The sequence below is a fragment of the Denticeps clupeoides genome, chromosome 18 (assembly GCF_900700375.1).
Source record: "Denticeps clupeoides chromosome 18, fDenClu1.1, whole genome shotgun sequence".
NCBI lineage: Eukaryota > Metazoa > Chordata > Actinopteri > Clupeiformes > Denticipitidae > Denticeps > Denticeps clupeoides.
This window is the reverse complement of record NC_041724.1, coordinates 12,579,999-12,601,209: the sequence shown is the minus strand read 5'-3', so window position 1 is coordinate 12,601,209 and position 21,211 is coordinate 12,579,999. Positions and strand designations below refer to the sequence as shown.

The 21,211-nt window shown below is 43.0% G+C and overlaps 1 protein-coding gene across 4 annotated transcripts; it reads left to right on the top strand.

Annotated features, from left to right (window-relative positions):
* The first annotated feature begins 949 nt into the window (after positions 1-949).
* Positions 950-20,891, top strand: ccdc88b (coiled-coil domain containing 88B). Of its 4 annotated transcripts, XR_003743045.1 has the most exons (30): positions 950-1,437; positions 1,844-1,992; positions 2,142-2,250; positions 2,524-2,593; positions 2,699-2,757; positions 3,989-4,072; positions 4,381-4,521; positions 4,664-4,806; positions 4,950-5,031; positions 5,330-5,488; positions 5,943-6,089; positions 8,875-9,061; positions 9,147-9,262; positions 9,442-9,540; positions 9,643-10,281; positions 11,335-11,514; positions 11,589-11,929; positions 12,250-12,376; positions 12,456-12,812; positions 12,996-13,157; positions 15,054-15,331; positions 15,417-15,560; positions 15,787-15,973; positions 16,802-16,947; positions 17,032-17,136; positions 17,616-17,794; positions 18,914-19,198; positions 19,663-19,728; positions 20,130-20,242; positions 20,396-20,891. XR_003743045.1 is itself a non-coding variant. In XM_028960645.1 (29 exons), exons 1-29 carry the CDS (start codon positions 1,378-1,380, stop codon positions 20,186-20,188), a joined length of 4,845 nt encoding a protein of 1,614 aa, XP_028816478.1. In that variant the 5' UTR covers positions 951-1,377; the 3' UTR covers positions 20,189-20,891. The 4 variants fall into 4 exon arrangements, 3 of the variants coding, with proteins under 3 accessions (XP_028816478.1, XP_028816477.1, XP_028816479.1); XM_028960645.1 differs by having other exon boundaries at positions 951-1,437; positions 9,457-9,540; positions 20,130-20,891; XM_028960644.1 differs by having other exon boundaries at positions 951-1,437; positions 20,130-20,891.
* The last annotated feature ends 320 nt before the right edge of the window (positions 20,892-21,211 follow it).

The window sequence follows — 21,211 nt, the reverse complement described above, 5'->3', positions numbered from 1 at the left end:
TAAATTGACTACCTTGTCAAAAAAATCTGCACATGATTAGGATTGTTGAGTGCATTTTTTGCTGCTGTTGTATTTTATAATGGTGATTGTGTATTTAAGGGTCAAACTTTGAATCATCCACAGCTAGTGTAACTGCAACGCCAACATTCATAGTCTGGTCGTTATAATGGTAAAAAATGTACATTATTTACCATTAAGCATGTGAAACATGGCCACATAGAGTCATACTAATGCTTCTGTTTCTAAAGATCATTTGCCATCATTAATTTGTCTATCTGGTTAAATTGGTATGGCATGTGTTTGTTAAAGGTTACAGTATGTTAGAAATTGAATATATAATTGAATATAGGCCAAAAGTTTGGACACCTTCTCATTCAATGTGTGTTCTTTATTTTCATGACCATTTACGTTGGTAGATTCTCACTGAAGGCATCAAAACTATGAATGAACACATGTGGAGTTATGTACTTAACAAAAGAAGGTGAAATAACTGAAAATGTGTTTTATGTTCATCTCGATTGGGTTCAGGTCTTGTGACTGTGGAGGCCAGGTCTCCACTTTTTGTCTCCACTCCACTTGTCTCCACCAAGTCTCCACTTTTTGACTGCTGGGGCAGTGGTGGCCTAGCGGTTAAGGAAGCGGCCCCGTAATCAGAAGGTTGCTGGTTCGAATCCCGATTCGCCAAGGTGCCACTGAGGTGTCATGGCTGCCCACTGCTCACTGAGGGTGTTGGGTTAAATGCAGAGGACAAATTTCACTGTGTGCACTGCATGCTGTGCTGCTGTGTATCACATGTGACAATCACTTCACTCACTTTTTCACTTTTAAAGTACATAACTCCACATGTGTTCATTCATAGTTTTGATGCCTTCAGTGAGAACCTACCAACATAAATGGTCATGAAAATAAAGAAAACACATTGAATGAGAAGGTGTGTCCAGTGTTTTGGCCTGTACTGTATTTTACAATTTAGCCTTGACGTTCAAGTTCATCGTGGGTGCAACTAAGGGCCGAATCCGCTAGATGGCGGCATTTCCACGCGTTTCACTTGCAGATGTGAGCGGAAAACTCCGCGCCTGTCACGGAACGTGGGGCTGCGGTGGCCTTCGCCCCCCACGCACCTGGGCCACCGCGACACCTCAGCCTTTCCCTTGCGAGGAGGAACGCCGCGTTTACCCGGCAGGCCCCGCGGACGTCAGCTCAGCAGCGGAATTGATGCAACGCGCTCGGTGATTCCGGTGACTCAGGGCGTGAGAGGAACAGAGACGCGCGGACGCCCGACGATGCGGCCGAAACCAAGTTTCTCAAGAAGCCTGTAGTGTTTGATAAAAGTTTATCAGTGTATATGCTTGAAATAAAGAGACGCGCGTGGAGAAGATGGATGGAAATTTCACGACGAGTTTAGAAGAATTCATGGGAAGTGCACTTGTGACTTGGGTATGTGGAAAAACTGAACTTAAGCCATACATTAAACACCATTTCAGTCACAGCGTTACTACCCTCACATGCATTAACTTCCATAAAATGGCTAAAGTGTCGATTTACTAGCAGCTTATCTTGTTGAATGTAGCCTCGTGTGAAGTTCACAGCGAAGTGTAACACACGTAAAACTTCTGCTTTTTTTCCTGCTTCCCTTTAGGTCTTGCAACGCGTTGAAACGTTTTTTTTATTTTTATCACTTGTTATTTTATGTGACATTGGTCGCGTTTGTTTCCGCCGAAGTTCTTTTTTTTCTGTACTGTTGAGATCATGTTAAAATAATTTCATAAATAATAATTTTAATAATTACAAATAATAATAACAAAATAATGTTTGAAACGCGTCTCGGCATTTTTCACTCCAGGTGAGTCTGTTTGACGGTGCAGTGGATGGAGAAGGGACCGGACCCCTCGTCTATCAGTACATGGACGTGAACTCCAACTCCCACAATGCACTTCAGCGGTACCTGAAGCTCACCAGCGGAATTTATTTGAATGAGGTCATGAGGATCATGTAAGCCGCACGCTGTTACAGACCCCATGTGATCCAAGCTGCCACATGCTGTGTTGTGTTTAAAAAAACGAGAAGTTGCAAAAGCACACATGACTGCATGATTGTGTTTGTTTTGCAAATATATTGTGTATTCCAATTCGTCACGACAGAGACCCGAACCCCAAAGTGGAGCAGATCTATCGTAACGTGAACGAGGATAACATTCAGAGAGTGCAGAACTTCTCCGTCCTCAACCGACACCTGCGGTCCTATTATCAGGTGAGGAGGGAGCTGGAAACAGATAAAATCGAAACTTCTCAGCCATCAAACTTTGGTGCACACAACAGCGCTGATATTTAAAGTCACCAAGGGCTGTTCCCCCCCCCCCCCCCCGCTTATGGCTTTTGCGGTTTCACTTCTTGTTTCTGACTGCAGTACAATGTGATGCAGCCCTGAGATAGAGGGACACATACACACGATAGATAGATAGATAGATAGATAGATCGATCTTGTGTATGTGTCATTTGTGACTTGATAAGTATTCTATCACAGGAAAACCTTCAGCAGTTGATACTGATGCCACTGCCCAACATTGCTGTTCTGGGACGTGACCCCCTTACAGGTACTTTATTGGGGAATTTTTGCTATTTTGGCTTCTATGGCTTTTGGCACAGTGTTTTAGCTTGGAATGCTAATTAGACTTTGCATGTGAACAATTGTGTTTTAGAAGGGGCTGTAGAAGAACTGAGGAGGCTGCTGCTTCTGTTACTAGGATGTGCGGTTCAGGTACTAATACAAACTCGCATTGCCAGATGTTGAGCTTTTACATATACAGCATTTATCAGACGTCCTTATCAGAGTCCCCCCCTGGAGAAACTTAGGGTTAAATGTCTTGCTCAGGGACACAATGGTAGTAAGTGGGATTTTAACCTGGGTCTTCTGGTTCATAGTGTGTTACCCACTAGGCTACTACCACCACTACCACTTTTGAAACATAGAAATAGTGAATAGAAATCAGTTCTATCCAGTATTCCCAAGGAACATTATAATTTATTGCAGGGTGGTTGTTGCCAGGTTTGGGGCAGTTGTGGCCTAGCATGTAAGGAAGGGTTTAAATCCCGAACTGCCAAGGTGCCATTTAGCAAGATACCATCCCCAAACACCACGGGCACCTTTCATGGCTGCCCACTGCTTACTACGGGGCTTACGGGGCAGTGGTGGCCTAGCGGTTAAGGAAGCGGTCCCGTAATCAGAAGGTCCAAATCCGCCAAGTTGCCACTGAGGTGCCACTTAGCAAAGCAACGTCCCCACACACTGCTCCCTGGGCGCCTGTCATGGCTGCCCACTGCTCACTCTGGGTGATGGGTTAAATGCAGTGTGCTGTGTATCACAAGTGACAATCACACACTTCACAGGGTGATGAGCTAAATGCAGAGGACACATTTTGTTGCATCACAGTGACAAATACAATAATTTTTACTAAAATTACAATTATTATGCTGCTCATACTTATTTTGATTAAAAAAGATGTGTAAAGTACACTGGATTTAACCACGTAGCAGCTCTATTATCAGAAAGACTCCAGGGTAACCACTAGAGGGAGCCTGAGTACCACAGTGTCAGAACCAAGAAATCTATTTGGGAGTGCTTGATAGTTTATATGTTAATTAATTATTGTTGTATGTAATTTTTTCCTTTGAAATCATGCTTCACAAGGTGTTGGTGAGTTTATTTATAAAAATTTCCATGTTCCCCGGTCTCAAAGGTCAACAAATAGGTATGAGCTGCAGTTCATCTTGGAATAAATTTGCTTTCCTCCTAACCTTAAATCCCATCTGTAATGTTGCTGATGTATTTTTTTCCAGAGTGAGCATCAACATGAAAACTAGACCATCCGGTTGAAAATGTGCCTATCTAGCTCATCTAACTCAAGCACAGTCCCTTGAACACATCTTTATGTTTTTGCATTTTTTTTTTGCTAAATTGTACTTATTTATATTTGCTTGTGCTATACTAGTGTGAGAGGAAGGAAACCTTTATTCAGCAAATACAGACGCTGGACATTGAAGCTCAAGCAGCAATTGCCCTTTGCATACAGGAGGTCTGTGAAACCATATCTTAAATCTTAATCTCCTTTGCTCTTTTTTTATCATATAAGATACTGTGTTTACCCACCCTTTTTTAATAAAAGAAATACCAGCAGTATTGCATTAACATGGTTTAATGACATTAGTCATGATTTCTAGCCTCCATGACAGAAAAATAAATGTTGTGTTGCTGTGTATGAGATATTATCAGATTAAACCACACAGCTATATTCAGGGAATGTACATGTGCATCACTTCCTGTGTAGGAGGGTGGTATCTTTAATTATAGCATGTGAGAAATCATCTGATCCCCTGCCTTCAGGTGACCCAGGACCCCAGGTCTGTCCTGCCACTCCAGTATGGGGAGCTGTGTGGGCTGGAGGTGGATGAGATCCAGGGCCTGTTCAGCTCCATGGCGAAGCAGATCCAGAGCCTACTATCCCAGAGGGACACACACCTGGAGGTCAGACACACACGCACGTAAAAATAGATGCTTACCAAATCTGAGCAACCAGATTATAATTCAATATATGCATTTATATGCACTGCATACGTGATGCATGTATGCTTTTCATTGTGTCAATTAATAAACTCGCATCTTACAGAAAATCTCAGAGCTGTGTCAGGAGCGTGAGTTGTCTCAGCTGCAGTCGGCACCCACTACTGGTTACAGCGATGCTCCACCGGAGGGAATAGCCTTTCAGCTCGCTGACAACAGGGCCAAACTACGCCGACTTAAACAGGAGCTGTGAGTGTGTTTGTGTGTGTGTCTTATCTTATGGGGAGATCTTATAAAGGCAGTGAATAATTGGTTCTTCGAATGGTATTGCAACACCCCATACATCATTTTAGTTGATGATATTATTTAAATGTTGGTGTAATGTTATACAGAGAAGAAAAAGATGACCAATTACTGGACTACAAGCAGGAAATCCAAACAATGGAGGAGAATTTGAAGAAACTACAGTTGGAGGTAAAATGTTTAGAGAGTAGCGTGGTACGAATTTAAATCAGAGCATTGTTTGTAATGCGTTTAAAAAAGGAGACAGTGCATTTATAGCTACGTGTAATCCATTTAAGACAAAAAATAATGGATGTTCTCACCTGCGGCTCCAAAATTCTTTTTGGTATGCAGAACAATACAGTGTTAGGGCTGAGGCCGCATGTATATGCAAGTCAGACAATGATTTGTTTATGTATAATAGACGAATCATCTTGCATGCTTATGTTCTTCTCCCTGTGCCCTTTGTTACATTGCTGTGTTGGCTCAGAACCGGACCCTGCACGGTGAGGTTCGTAAGGCCCGGTCTCTCCGTGATGAACTGGACTGTCTGCGGGAGCGTGCCGCCAAGGCAGAGCAACTTCAGTCAGAGCTGCAGTCCTGCAAACACCGCCTGCGCAGTCTTGACCTCTACCGGACCCAGCTGAAGGTCAGAGGGAGCCGCTTTTTACCCCCGGCACTCTACCATGACTTATATTGATCACAAGATGTTTGCATTTTTCCCTCAGCAAAAATCCTTTGTGGAAAGTGAAGGAAATTTCACAAAATCAGCATGTTGCTAACATTTTGATGTTATGGCAATTTCTTTCATATGAGAATATTATTTAAAACATGATGAGTAACGCTGGTATGATGTCCATAAAACCTCATACCTTGTTTTTGCTGATTTATTTACATCCCATTTGTCTTTAACCAAAGGAAACCAGATGTTCAAAATTGGTGACAACTGTATCTCAGACTTACACTATCTATTGCTGTTACAGAAGGATTTCTATATTTTTGTTTCATGTCAGAAATAACAGGGCATTCTGCTTTTAATTATTAATGAAATTGTGTTGTCTAATGTCCTGGCAAGGCAATTAAATTTGATGCGTGCTCTGTAGGAGCAGCAGCAGTACTGTACTACTCTGCAGGAGAACAAGGCACTGCTGGAGGAGCAGCTGACAGATGCTCGAACGCGGTGCTCAGCCCTACGGGAGCTGGAGTGGGACAATCTTCTGCTCAGACAGAAGATCCTGGAAGTGGAAGGGGTGGGTATGATGCAGCATCAAAAAGACTTTGAGAGCTTTTTTTTTTTTTTTTGTGCTGACATATTCAAGAGTCAAGATTTTTATTTGTCACATAGTTAAAGTAGTGCAACACGCATTGAAATGCATCCTGTACCACTCTTTTGACTGTGCATAGAATAAAGGGATATAAAGAATAAAGGTAGAAGAATAAGGAGAGTAAAAAGCAGTAAAAAAGGTGAGCAAGCAGAGATATTTATGTTCAATGAGACCAAAAGACACAAACATCATAGGAAGTTGATATGAATTCTGCATATATTGTGCAATGACCAGTGTAACAGTACAGATCGCAGTAAACAATAGCGAACGTCCAGATGGTCGTGGTGTGAGGTGTGGTGGCAACTCCTTGTTCAGCATTCTTATGGCCTGAGGATGGAAACTCCTCCTGAGTCTCTCAGTCTGGTCATGATGCTTCAGAGTCTTTTTGCCTGATTTTAGATGCTGGAACGGGCTGTTGTTGGGGTGTGTTTTGTCCTTAAAAACCTTGATGGCCCGGGTCCAACATCTCTTGATGTAAATGGTCAGCAGAGATGGAAGAGGTGACCTGTAGCAGCGTTCCACCACACGGATCACCCTGTGTAGGGCATTGCGATCCTGGATACAGCTGTTCCAGAGTAAGTTTTGTGTCAGGATGCTCCCGCTCAGCCGGAGGTGGCTTCCTGACACCAGGATGTGAGGTTCTCTACCTCTTTATGTAGGCCGTCTCATCGTTGTTAGAGATGAACCCCATCACCACTGTGTCTTTGGGAAACTTTACGATGGCGTTGGAGCACACGCACTAGCACCAGCAAAAACTGGGACATGCGTATGTAAAATGGAGAAACATGAAATGTTGTGCAATGATTTTAGAGACACTAAAATTATGTACATCTACTTGAAGTTAGTAACAAATTAATAACATAATAACTGTCCTGTCTGGCATAGCAGTGAAGTCCAACACTTCACCTTAATTTCATTTTTCACTAGGAGTTAAATTAGGAAACAGAATGCTTAGTTTATCACAAAAACAATTGCATTAGGAACCGGAAGACCGAGTTGGCAAAACCATTTGTATTTCATCTCAAAAGGGCATAGTGCCATATAGCCAAATATTGACACAAACTCATATATTGGGGACAAAACCTAAAACTGGGATCTGATTACGTAAATTGATTAGTCAAAAGAAATTTTTACTACATAATGTCCATTATTAGATGGTTTGCAGTATGTATTTACTTGATGTGCAAGTTAAAAAAACTTCTTTTTGAGAATAGGTATTGAGAAGCTACTTTATCACTGTTGTTCTGCAGTAAATAATAAATGCAGTTAAATATTTATCAGGTTTTGTTTGTGTCTTTTTGGCCATTTTGGACTGGTGAACTTTGGTGCACTTTGGGGGTTGAAACATGTATCTGGCAACCCTCCTGCAGGCAGTATTACTATTGTGCTGTTCCTAGATTGCTCCAGTTTTTTTCTATGTGAGTACAGCACAAATGAATTTAAATAGTGGCTCTCTGGTTTACCAGTTTTACTCGCAGCAAGACTGAGCAGTGAGACGTCACATACTATTCACTATAAACAACTTCACCAAAACAGTTAAAGTTTATTTCACATGAATGTGAATCGAATTGTGATTCTAATGTGTTTTTGTTTTGCCATGTTTATGTGTGTTTACACACAAACACTAGTACAACTGTAGGACTTATTACAACTAGGACTTATTTACAACTGTAGGACTTATTACAACTGTAGGACTTATTATTATATTGTAAAAAATAATCACCATCACTCTCTGTATCACTCCTTCCCAAGGTTTCTTCTTTCTTTTTTTTCGTTTTTTTCTGTGGAGTTTTTCCTTGTGTGCAGAAGGGTCAAGTGTGGGGGGTGTCAACTGTAGGGCCTGTCAAAGCCCATTGAGACATACTGTATGTGATTTTGGGCTATATAAGAAATAAATGTTGTTGTTGTTGATGTTATTATCACGTTAACACTTTTTTAACCAAGGCCGGCAGGCAATTATTTTATGGCGCATTAACGCAGTTTTTAATTTATTTGAAAGTCTGGCCCTGAACCTTGGGTGACAGGATGGGGGGGTATGTTGATCAGTACTGGCATGGCATGGACTTCATTATACGTCTCACATGAAACTGAACAGAAAACAAAAGGCAGACAGAAATGGAAACAGTACAGAAATGGTGTAGAAATAGTTAGCAAACAAAAACATTATTGTTTTGCAGTGGCCAAGTCTTTGGCCCAGTCTTGCCTTGAATCCAGTTGAGAATCTGTGGAGAGAGCTTAAGATCAGGGTGATGGCAAGGAGACCCTCCAAACTGATAGAGTTGGAGCTCATTGATAAAGTTGAATGGGCAAAAATACATATGGGGACATGCAAAAAAGCTGGTTTGCAATTATAGGATTGCTGTAATAGTCAATTAGGGCTTTTCTATTGATTATTGAGAAAGGTATGATTCATTTTGGATGTGACACTTTTTGCTCATATGTAAAAAAAATGCTGAGATTTTTCCCCCCACAATAATGCCATCTTATTATCTTTTGGGAGATGCCTGTGTCATTTCCGGTCCAAAAAATTGCTGGTTTCTGGGCTCGACTGGCAATTGCTCAGGCATTTAATCACAATTAAAATATTGAATCATTGCCCAGCACTGTGTGTGTGTGTGTGTGTGTGTGTGTGTGTGTGTGTGTGTGTGTGTGTGTGTGTGTGTGTGTGTGTGCATATATATATATATAAACCATATGTCTGTATCCACAGGAGCGAGACACAGAAAGACAAAGGGTAGATGAGCTCTTGGAGATGAACATTAGTTTGGAAGTGGAGCTCAAACGAAGTCACACTCTGTTGAGATACCATCAGGATGGCAGTCATCATTTCCCTCCATCAGAGATGGAGTCTGATGAAGAATTCTGTCCAGAGCGAGCAGCTGCATCAGACTCATGCGGTGAGTGCACCACAAGTTGGTGCTCTAATCACTAGTTCACCATATTTTTCTCATCTCCGGCCAACCCTACTTCACTCTCTTTCAGACGAAAAGCCTCTGAGTGTGGAGGTGGATGAGGCCTCCACGCTGAGGCTTCTGGGAGCTGAGAATGAGAATGCAGAGCTCCGAAAACGCCTTGAAAGCCTGCAGGCTGAGCAGGAGGTCAGGGGTTTCACATAAATATTTGATTTTGTTGCCGTTGTGGAATACATTAAGCAGCTCTCAGCACATATGGAGGGTCCAAAAAAGCAGTTGTAATTGTCATGATATAATGTTTGATTTTGGTAATGTCTCTTAGGATGTGTGCATTACACAAATAAATTATATACTCATAGATGTAGATTTCCATTCTACAGGCCAGTGCTTCTAAAGAAGAACTACAGAGACAGATAGACAAGTTAACCCATTTAAAGGAGGAGCATCAGATGACTCTGAGGGAGGTGAGGCACTGAGGAACACAAGATGACAATCAACAAAAAACATACACTAATGTGCAATTTAGGACTCACAGTTTATGTGGAATTGTCTTCAATTTTTTTCAGCTTCAGAATTTCAAGAATGAAAATGCCACTTTAAGAAAATGTCTAGATCAAATAAAGTCAAAAGATCAACTCATAGTCCCTGAAAAGGAGGAACCACAGAAGGAGAAGACTGTGATCCAGAGGAGAGGGGAAGGGGAAGGGAAAGACATAAGGAGAGAGATTAACCTGGGGAGAGAGAACGAGAGGAGGCAAGATATTATCCAAACTGAAAGAGAAGATGGAGAGGGGGAGGAGGTCCACCTCTCGAAAGAAAAGAGCATAAAACCCAAAAGCCGGGGAGAAGCCGAAGGTGAGAAAGGAACCCGGACAGAAAAGGTTCTGACACCGTCAAATGAAACCGAGAAGGAAAACTGGAATAATGAACCAGATGATCTCCAGAAATCGGACACACATGAAGAAATACTTCAAAAAACAGATCCAATCTCATCGCTTGACAACGGCCATCTAGTAACTCAGCTCCAGGAAGCTCTGGAGGAGGCTGAGAGGCAGGCAGCCTTAGCCCAGGACCTGCACACCAAACTGGGGGAGCAGAGCAGAAAGGCATGGGAGGCCGAGCAGAAGATGGTGCTTCTTGAGGCAGAGAGCCAGAGGTTAAGAAGGTCTTCAGAGCTGCTGAGTGCCGCCAGGAAGCAGATAGAGGTCAGTCCTGGTTACGGAGGAAGCGTCTGTCTGTCATTGTTTTTCCACCAATCAAAGCCAAATAAGCCAGAAAGTAGACTCACAGTGGGGATTTTAGCACTTTCCAGCGTGGGGTTCAAAATCAATCATGTTCTGCTCCACTCAATTTAGCTGTGAACTGAAAGCAAATGCAAATACAAATGGAAGTCAGCCATAGATACACATATCTAAAATTTTCTTTTTTACATTTTCCTTACTGGCATGTACACAGATAGACCCCAGGTAGGGCTCTGACACCTGTCCACTTTATTTTTTGGTCCATGGCATCATTGTGATGCATCTTTGCAAACATATTCCGACCTGTCTGTCTGGAGTCAGAGGATAAGTAATTGCAGAAATGTTTATGTTTTAGACATCCACAAATTATATATGCATTAATATGCATTTCAGTTATGATAATAATGCTGTTTTTTTTTTTTTTTTTGATCCTACATCCTTGGATCTCAAAGTGTATAACCCTTTGTGGTACAGCAAGAATCTCTGAAATCATCTATATTGATGGCCATTGTGTTTTTAAATGCCGTTAGTTAGTATTTTTTATATTATCAGTGCACTACACTCATTTGCAATATTACTATTGGATGGCAGTCAATAATAAATAATTTCCCCCTGTAAAAACTAGTTAAATACTCAATTTTCTATTTCTATACTCAATATTCTATAGAAATCGAACGAGAATTGCTGGTGTCTTCCTCTTGTAAGTCGCTTTAGATAAAAGCGTCTGCTAAATAAAGTAAAGTAAAGTAAAGTAAATAGGACTATGCTACTGTTTATTTAATGCTCGCCATAATGTTTTTTTGAGTTGGCACTCATTGTAAAAGTTGAGTTGGCACTCATTGTAAAAGTTTTACATAATTTTATCTGACTAAAGCGAAGCTCTCTTACACCAGTTGAGAGGAAATGAAGATGTAGACACCAGCCTGTGTTGTAATGTGTCATACATTTATTGTGACAACGTGCATTAGAGCCATGCACATAACTTCAGGGATGCATCAGGAGTCTCACCATTTGCAGGAGTTGCAGAGTGAGTCCCTGCACATGGAGGAGGAGCTGACACGTCTGCGCAGCCAGGTCGAGCTGCAGAAGATGGAGTCCGTGGTGATCTCGCAGCTGGAAGGTGAGAGGGCAGTATTGGAGAGGGACAGGGAAACGCTGAAGAGCACTGTGGAGACGCTGAGGGCCACAGTTCGCAAGGTAAGCTGTAAACAAAAAATATGTATGAATGACTGCCAGTTGTGTTGCATGAATATTTCATTGGTTTATCTCAGAGTGATCAGCTTGAGCTAACCAATCAGACGCTGAAGGCCGATCTGGAGCGTTTAGGTCGGAGCCTAGAGTCATCCCGACGACGGGAGGAGGAGCTGGAGGCAGAGCTACGTGACGCCGGCATGGAGGCGGAGTCTCTGGTGCGGGGGCGTGACCAGGCCATGCTGGATGTGTCACGCCTGGAGCAGGAAAGGGAGACGCTGCAGAGCCAGGTGGACAGCCATCGGCGGGAGCAGAGGCAGAGGGAGCGGGAGGTGGCCAGGCTCAGGCAGCAGCTGGAGAGCACCACCTCGGCCCTGGAGCACACAAACCAGAGAGCCTGCAAGCTGGAGGCCGAGCACAGGTCTGACTGACAGCCTGGCCACCTACTACATCCTGATTATGATCTCACACAAATGATTTACAGGAAAATAACTCCTTTTTATGACACAGCACCAGAAACTGATTAATAAACCCACTTCATGCCTGATTCATTTGACTTTATAATTGAGCTGTAACACATTCAGAAAGCTTTACAATGTTCCAGGAGATAATGACCTCACAAAGCATGTCACTGAAGCCATGCATCTTGCACCACTGTTTCTGTAAAACAGACTGATCATTTGTTCTCCTGTCCAGATTGCCTATTAGTCTTTCTCACCCCATCCTTCTTCCTCTCCGAAGGAGAACGTGTCAGGAGGCGACCCAGCTTAGGGAAGTCTGCACTAAGCTCCAGGACCTAGAGCGAGAGGTTCAGCAGCTCAATGTAGTGAACACTGAGGACAAAGCTCAGATCAGCTCCCTAACCCAGGTCAGTGCAGGCCTCCTACGAGGGTGCCTTGGTATAAGATGTGTGTTCCTGTCTGATCATTTCAGAATGCCTGTTGCAGGAGCTGACTTCCGAGAAGCTTCATTCACAAACTCTGTCCAGCCAAGTGACAGAGCTGAGCCAAAAACTGGAGATATCAGAGTCCCAGCTAAGAATAGCCTCGAGCCTTCTTCCACAACAACCAGAGCAGACAAGGAAAGCAGACAAAACAGACGACAAAGGCATGAAACCATCTGCTCCAAGTAACCAGGACTCACAACCAGTACCCCAGGGTAGCATCTTGAGCAGCCTGCCTCAAAAAGGCATCTCTGACTGTGGTCCAGCGATGCATCGAGAAGTTGAGGACAGATCAAGCAGAGACGAGAGTCTCCAGTCCAGCCCAGAGCAGGACAATAAACTATTATTTGTGGAGAGGGAGGTATGCACCTGTTTCGCGTTGACACTTCCAGATTCCAAAAAGATTCATTTTATTCTATTCATTCCATGCAGTAATTGTAGATATTGCTCCTCATATTGTTAAGAGGCTAAAAGCATCAACAAATCCATATGCATGAACTGGACCCTGCTAACCCTTTTATTTTTCTGTATTTTTGACTCCCAGAATGCACTGCTGCAGAAGGAACGCGAGGTCCTGCAGACACAGCTGTCTCAGAGCCAGTACACCTGCAAGGTTTTGAGAGAGCAGCTGGAGTCCCTGCAGCACCATTCCATCTCCCTGCAGGAGAACGGCACTAAACTACAGGCCCTCAACACCAAACTGCAGGTACTAATCACCGTACTACACAAAAACTATACTGACCTTCAATAACAAACTACAGGTTTGTCATCCATCTGTTTCCCATAACGCCGCTGTAACGTAACAGGGTGGTAGTAGCCTAGCGGGTAACACACTCACCTGTGAACCAGAAGACCCAGGTTCAAATCCCACTTACTACCATTGCGTCCCTGAGCAAGACACTTAACCCTAAGTTGCTCCAGGGGGGGACTGTCCCTGTAACTACTTATTGTAAGTCGCTCTGGATAAGGGCGTCTGATAAATGCTGTAAATGTAACAGCCCCAGAGCCAACATTCCTTTTAATTTTCTTGCAGTCAGTTTCCTATTTTGCATACATACGAGGAAATACAATCAGACACAATATTAGGCTGTGATTTTTTAAACAATGGTACTTACTTTTTTGTCAGCATGGATTTCATCGCCCTTATTAGTTTTGGGATAATTTTACTTTGTTGGCTCTTTTCTGACCGTCTCCATTCCAGGGCCTGGCAATACAATTATTACATATTTATTTGAAAAGGATCACATGGATTACAGTTTTCGGTTGCTATGTTAGATTTAATTTTCTAAAGTTTTTCACAGACTGCAAACACCCAGCGTGGCGCTGCGCTCTGAAATTGATTTCTATGGGATGTGAGCCTGAGGAGCGGTCTTGCACTGCGCCCAGCAGAGCAATGCTCTGCAAGCCTCTGCAGACACAGACACTGACCTCTGCACGGTATGGTGCATTAATACACAACCAATTGAGACAAAGCATTGATGCAGAGTGCTGACTAGCGCTTTGAACACTGTTTCAAACTGCGGTTGCCTTGATGCAGCCAGTGGAAGCAGGCAGCAAGCAGTGGTCTGTGCACGTGCTGAACATGACCACGCGCTATGTGGGCTTTTTTTACACGCTAAAACAGACCACGTGTGATGCCTGGTCAGAGCTCCCCTTTCACACTGTTTCACCAAGGGTGATGGTTAAAAGCATTTAGTTGTGTCACCCTGTGCTGCAGTGTTTCACATTGACAATCACCTCACTTCTTCCCTCTGCACCGCTGGCACTTTAACACCATCTGCAGCAGGAAACAAAGCCTCATAGAAAAGAGCCTGAGCACGGAGCATGTGGACATGCTCACATTTTTGCATTGCAATGAAAAGTGTCTGAACAAAGGGAGTGAGAGAGAGTATGTGTGTGTGTGTGTGTGTGTGTGTCAGTGTGAGAGTTTGTGAATGTGTTCATCTGCAAAAGTGTGTGCGTCTGTGAGTGTAGTGTAGAGAACAATTTCTGACATTCAAACAAATCCTGTAAATAAATGTAATAAATGATTTATTGTTATGGCAGCTCAGGTGGCACTTTATTTAAAAAAGGTATATTTGGCAGATGTAAAGCATGCATGTGGGTGTTTTTTTTTTGTGTTAGTCCACTTTTATTTTATTATTTTTACAAAAGCTCAAGGTGCATCATGTTCAAGCATTTTCTAAAGATTTTCTGTTCTGTTTTTGAATGAAGGTGTGGAAATGAATGCTTTTATTGATTTATGTTTTTATCTGATTCTCCGATTAATAAAAACAAATTATCGACATATTAATTATTAAACTAATCCTTAGTAGTCCTGACTGAACTAAGATGCTTAGTCACAAAAGTGTAAGTGAAAAACGAGTAAGAGTGATGATAGCCTCCCTGAAGCTCCACCTGCACCACTCCGCTTTATCCTTCTAAAGGTATAGTCTCACCTATGAACCAGGTTCGCTGGTCCCAAGACTGCGACAAGCCATCCTTCCCTGCCTCAATATGATCAGAATAACTGCTGTCACTATCAAATTGTCTTTGATGACTGCAGAGGAGATAAGAGAAACTTTGGAAGAAAGTGGTGTCATCATTCTGTCTCTTCCATCAGGTGGAGCAGGGTACCTTGAGCTCCCAGAATGCAACGCTGTGGGCGAGGTGCAGTGAGAGCGAAGCTCGATGCGCTGCACTGGAGGCGGAGTCCAAGGTATGGGCGAAAGAGAGGGAGGAGTCTGTGCTACGCACAGAGGCTCTTAAGCGGGACCACCTGCGACTGACCGCTCTCCAGCGGAGGCAGGAAGTGGAGTTTGAGGAGCTGCTGGCCAAGCACAGCCAATTGAAAACCAGCAGCCGTAGCCTGGAGATCCAGTTCAAAGAGCTAGAGGGAAGGTGTGAGTCCATAACCGTGTCCATTCGTTTAAAGAGTTAGCAGGTCATGAAAGTGATTCCTCGTCGATTGAATCGAACAATGCAGGTACCAGGAGCTTCTGCAGCGCAGGACACAGCTGGAGGAAGAAGAGCAGGCGATACGTGAGGAGAGAGAAAAAGTGGGCAGAGAAGCCGGAAAGCAGGCGGAAATGGAGAAAGAAGTGGAGAAGCTGAGAACAGACAATGACAGGTCAGGGAAAGTGTCTCTTCACTCGCCACAAATGTCAGCTCGGCATCTGACAGTGTTGTGAAAGCTTTTTATACCAAAAAAAAAAGGTCCAATAACAACGTGTGAAACTTATCACATATTCATTCTGCTTCAACTGCTGTGATTCTTTTCTGTAGCCCTTAACCCGCTTCTTCATTACTGTCCCTCTCGTCCCTTCACTGATTCTCTTCGTCGATGGTCCCCTCAGGTTCCAGGGCCAGCAGAAGGAGTGGGTGCAGGTGCAGTCGGAGCTGCTGGCCCAGGGCTCAGTGCTGCGCATGGAGCTGAGTGCGGCCCAACTGGAGCGTACCAGGCTGGAGGGGGAAGTGAGCACTCTCAAGGAGCAGAACCAGCACCTGGACCTCAACAGCGCCCGGCTCAACAGTCAGTTCCAGGTGCGCACGGAGCAGAAAACATCATGATGGCTTTTACACAAATCCCTGGATATAAATACCATATGTGGTTATTTATATTTATGTATGCAGCGAATACAAAAAGTGTGCACACTCTGTTAAAAAAATAGTCTACAATAAATCATTTCAAAACTTTTCCCACCTTATGTGGCTTATAAAATGTACAATTAAACAGAAAAAAACAAAACAATTAGAAATGTACAATATGCTGTATGCATAAGTGTACACATCCTTAAACAAATACTTTGTTGAATAGTTTATGAGTATGTTTTATGCTCATATACTCACTAGTCAGAATGATTGAATAATAAAACTGATAATCTATCTGCATGTTTGATTTAGGACTGGCTGTGGCCTGCTGAAGACATTGCAATCCCTGTCATATTTATATATATTTGCTTCTGTGTATCTAAGATATGAATGCTGAGGCATTACCAAACATAGTTATATGTTACACGCTGCGTCTCACATTTTACATTGAACAATATGGTCCTAGTGTGAACAGGGACAGCTCTGTTGTCTAAATACAGCTCTGTCATCTAGATGGTCTTCTGATTTTCTTTATTTGTGTACTTGAATTGAATTTTTTTAGGATGTGAGAGTCTGTTTAAAGACAGCAGTACATAATATTCCTTACCCATAACTTGGATATTACAGTGTTACTGTTATTCAAAATGTTACTGTTATTCAATATCTGGCCAGGTTATCCAGTTGAGAAATAACAGCTTATTCACGTCTTTGCCATTCTGTGTCACAAGCTGCCTGTTTCGCTCACATTGTTGTGAATTTTTTTTCCATGTGTGCTTGTAGCTCCTCACTCAGCTGAAGGCCAACATGGAGGAAGAGAACCGACACCTCGTGGAGCAGAACCAGGCGCTGTCTCGGGAGAACAGAGCTCTACTTGAGAAGACCCTGGAGAGCCGGGAGGAGCATCACACCCAGCAGAGAGAGTACCTGTATGTCACACTTTATCGTATGAACTTGCCATTCGTGGTGGACACTTCTCTCTTTCATCATCCTTCTCTCTGTCTCTTCATCAGAGATAAGCTTAATGAGTTGCGCAGGGAGAAGCAGAAACTGGTGGAGAAGATCATGGACCAGTATCGGGTGCTGGAGCCCAACGTGCCCACGCCCACCAAGGCTAAGTGAGCGTGACTGATCTTCACGTTTTTTGGAATTTCGTTATTCTTTCAATCATACCAAATGTGTCACACGGCAGGTACAGCGATTTAGTTCGTTTGTAGAAAACAGGAGACTGAATGACATTGACATTTATTTAAAAGTGATGGTATATATTACAAAATGATACATTTGAACCACACACTTCATCATATTTTATTCCAGGGGAGAATAATCTTGGGATTCGTGGAAATGTAATATTATTTCATCTTTTTATTAACATGGGTGTCCCTCCAGGGCGTGCGATTCGTATCCTTTCAAAAAAATGTGAAGCCAGTCAGAAAAGGTGTTTGCTTTCTTTCTCTTGGGAGGAAGGGAATAGCTATGTTTGATCTAAGACTTGTACAGAACACTGTAAATGACAGCAATGTTATGTATTGTACAGTTCTTATTGGTTTTTGCATTGTCATTCTCTTCTTATTCACCTGAATGTCTCCTCCTGTAGAAAGACTAACTGGATAGCAGACCGGATGAAGAAGCTAATAAAGCCACGCGGGGGAAGAGAGGGCCGGGTAAACTTTGTCGCTGCGGGGAGCGTGGAGAATCTGGCTGAGGCCGGAGACATTGTCCACCACTCCCCATCAACCACCTTCACAGACAAACATAACACACCTCCTCCACAGGGTGAGTTCAAAACGTGCAGGACACCACACAGCCAATACATTCAAAACTCCCACACGCTTTCCAATTTTGTACTGGCAGTAGTTCTACTGACCACTGGACGATATGTGTGTGTTATCAATGATATCACACACTGCCATAGGGCACTTAGATCCCACTACTGCCTGTGACACTTGATGACATCATACACTGCCGGTTACACTCGATGACATCACACTCTGCCATAGGGCACGTAGATCCACTACTACCTGTCACATTTGATGACATCACACACTGCCGGTTACACCTGATGACATCAGACTCTGCCATAGGGCACGTAGATCCACTACTACCTGTGACATTTGATGACATCACACACTGCCCGTTACACCTGATGACATCACACTCTGCCATAGGGCACATAGATCCACTACTACCTGTAACATTCGATGACATCACACACTGCTGGTTACACTCAATGACATAACACTCTGCCATAGGGCACGTAGATCCACTACTACCTGTGACATTTGATGACATCACACACTGCCGGTTACAACTGATGACATCACACTCTGCCATAGGGCACGTAGATCCACTACTACCTGTAACATTCGATGACATCACACACTGCTGGTTACACTCAATGGTATCACACACTGCCAGAGGGCACTAAGATCCCACTACTGCCTGTGACAGTAGATGACATCACACACTGCCGGTTACACTCAATGACATCACACACTGCCATAGGGCACGTAGATCCACTACTACCTGTGACAGTAGATGACATCACACACTGCCGGTTACACTCAATGACATCACACACTGCCATAAGGCACTTAGATCCAACTTCTGCACTGTGACATTTTCTACCAAAAATATATATATATTAAAAATACATTTAATATGTATTTCAATTAAAATCTAAGCATTTTAACCTTGACAGCGCTGTCTGAAATATTACCTCTTATATTTATTTATATATGGCTAATATTATGGTAAGTCTCTGGAGGAATTGCTACAAGGATTTCATTTTTTCATATTACATAGTATATGAGTTTGCACCCAGCAACAACTGCAAGCCGACACAGTAGTCTGGAAATGCAAGTCACCCATGTCCCGCATCCCCCACTCTCCCAGATCCCCGCAGTGCCCCCGTCTCCCCCACACCGCTGCGAAGGATCTCATCACAGGACACGGAGGACCCATCAAAGCGCTCTGGCCGCCGGAAGCTGGGCTCGCGCCACGGCTGGGCTTTGGGCAGGGGAGGCAGAGGTGGAGCAGTTACCCAGTCCTTCAGTCCCGGTGACCAGATTGTCCACCCCCGGGAATGGCTGCGCTCCACCCGCATCGCCTCCACCACCACGTGGGAAGCTGAGGCCAGTGCCACGCCAAGCCAGGACAGCCTGAGTGAGGAGGGGAAAGGTGAGGAGATGGTCCACAGAACGGTTTTATAGGAGATGATTCACTTAAATTAGTAATCAAAAAATTTGTGTTACACTATTATTCAAATGTTTTTGGTCATTTAGAAATTCCCGTTTTCCATGATGCATGAAATACGCAATAAGTCTAAATCGAATTAATCAGCACAACAGATTTTATTTATTTATTTATCACTGTAAAAAGATCATTTCTAAGCTTTTAAAGTGACGAGACTTGCATTATTGAACTTGCAAGTCTCTTGCATTACATTGGAACTTAAAGTTGATTTTTGCTGACAGAGTTCTCTACATACTCTACATTCATATTTAATGCTATGGACAAAACAACTATTTTCTATTGGTGTTTAAATTTCTCAAACTAATTGAAAGAAGATGAATGCAACCCACCACCATGCATTGATATTTCAGTTTGTGTATAACTCTTGAGGTGTGTGTGTGTGTTTCCAGAGAGTGAGGAAAGCCTCTCAAGAGACGTAACTGCTGACCGCCAAAGCTTGTCTTCTGGAGCTGAAGGTCAGTCGAAAGATTTAAAAGCCATATTTCTTTAAAAAAAATGAACAGTTTGTGTGTCCTTTTAAAAGGCAATCTCTCAACCTTGCTAAAAACCACCACCGCCACCAGAAAACCAGGTATTTAACTTTTGACAATCAGGCTTTCTAAACTGTGTTTTTAGGTGGGCGCTTCATTCCATTTGTGTTCTGTTAGACGTGTGGGGAAAAGAACGTTACAGTAGCCATCTGTGGGTCTTGCAGAGACCTCTGACCCTCTTAAGAAAGGATGGACATCGTTCTTCCAAAAACGTTCCTCATTTGATGTTCTGAGGAAAGTGGTAGAGATGATGCTGTACCACTAAATCTCACATAAATGTCTAATAATTTTCCTTATGGTGTTTTGTTGTCTTTGATGTGTCCCAGATGGACCCTCCACCGGTGACAAATCTCTGGACCTGGAAAACACCTCAACTACGTCCTGAAAATGTCATTCAACATACCAGAAACGTTTTGCACGTTCTTTTCTCGTAAGCGAGGTAAAGGTTATTGCCGGTACCGGCTTACTAGGTTTTCTTTAGCAACGTTTTACTTTAAACTCCCTCCACATAACTGAATATTATTCTGGTTCATTACTACTGATGATGAAGATGCCATGGTAATTAATTCTGGACTCCACCACGGCCAAACAGATGCAGTGGCATCTTGCAGCCAGCGAGGGGCGGTGTGGCCCTCTGTAGACGCTCCTCACGGGGATTATGAGGTGTTCCATCTGCTGAAGGGATGGTCATGTTGTATTGATGCGGTCACGACCACTCGGGAGGCTTTCATTCAAAAAAGCACCATGACGCGAATGACTTTGGCATTTCAAACCGAGGACGAGGTCTTAAAACACTTCCAGAAGGCAGTTTATTGTTTTTTTTTCTTCTGACAATTCGCTCCAGTACACCGTAACTCATACCAAAAAAGGAGCTCTGACACAACATATGAATTATGCGGGTGTCATGGTGACATTCATCAAGAAAGGTGTCGCTGCAACCATTTCATTTATAAAACTATGATACAGTGAGGGAATAAGATTCTGTCATTCTGTTAAATAATATAAAATGCTGCATATATATCTATATTATTTGTAATATCAATATAAGAGATAAAACAATAAAATGCATTCAACAGTTACAACATTTACAATGATGAGAGGTGTACTTTATTTATTTAAATGGTTTCCCTTTATATGCAAGTCATTAAATATACTTCAGCAGAAATGTAGGGTTTGAATCATCTGACACTGCAGTCATCTCCTCTCCTTCCTGTAATGTTGCTGAATAATTAAGAAATATGAGCTCACTAACGCAGGCGGGGGGCTAAAAGTGTAAAAACTCAGCAGTTCGTCCCGGAGGGGTAAACCTCCGCTGACCCTCATTCTGCCAGGGTGATCCAAATTCATTCGTTCAATACACATTTAAACGTTTTTAATCCTGTTCTGCTCTCTCAGACGCCGGTGAAAT

Excerpts from the sequence above, each read along its gene's own strand:
- ccdc88b (XM_028960644.1), top strand. The coding sequence starts at position 1,378 with ATGGATGGAAATTTCACGACGAGTTTAGAAGAATTCATGGGAAGTGCA. Across the intron at positions 2,758-3,988 it reads TACTAGGATGTGCGGTTCAG|TGTGAGAGGAAGGAAACCTT; the intron begins GTACTAATACAA and ends GTGCTATACTAG. Across the intron at positions 17,795-18,913 it reads TAACACACCTCCTCCACAGG|ATCCCCGCAGTGCCCCCGTC; the intron begins GTGAGTTCAAAA and ends CCACTCTCCCAG.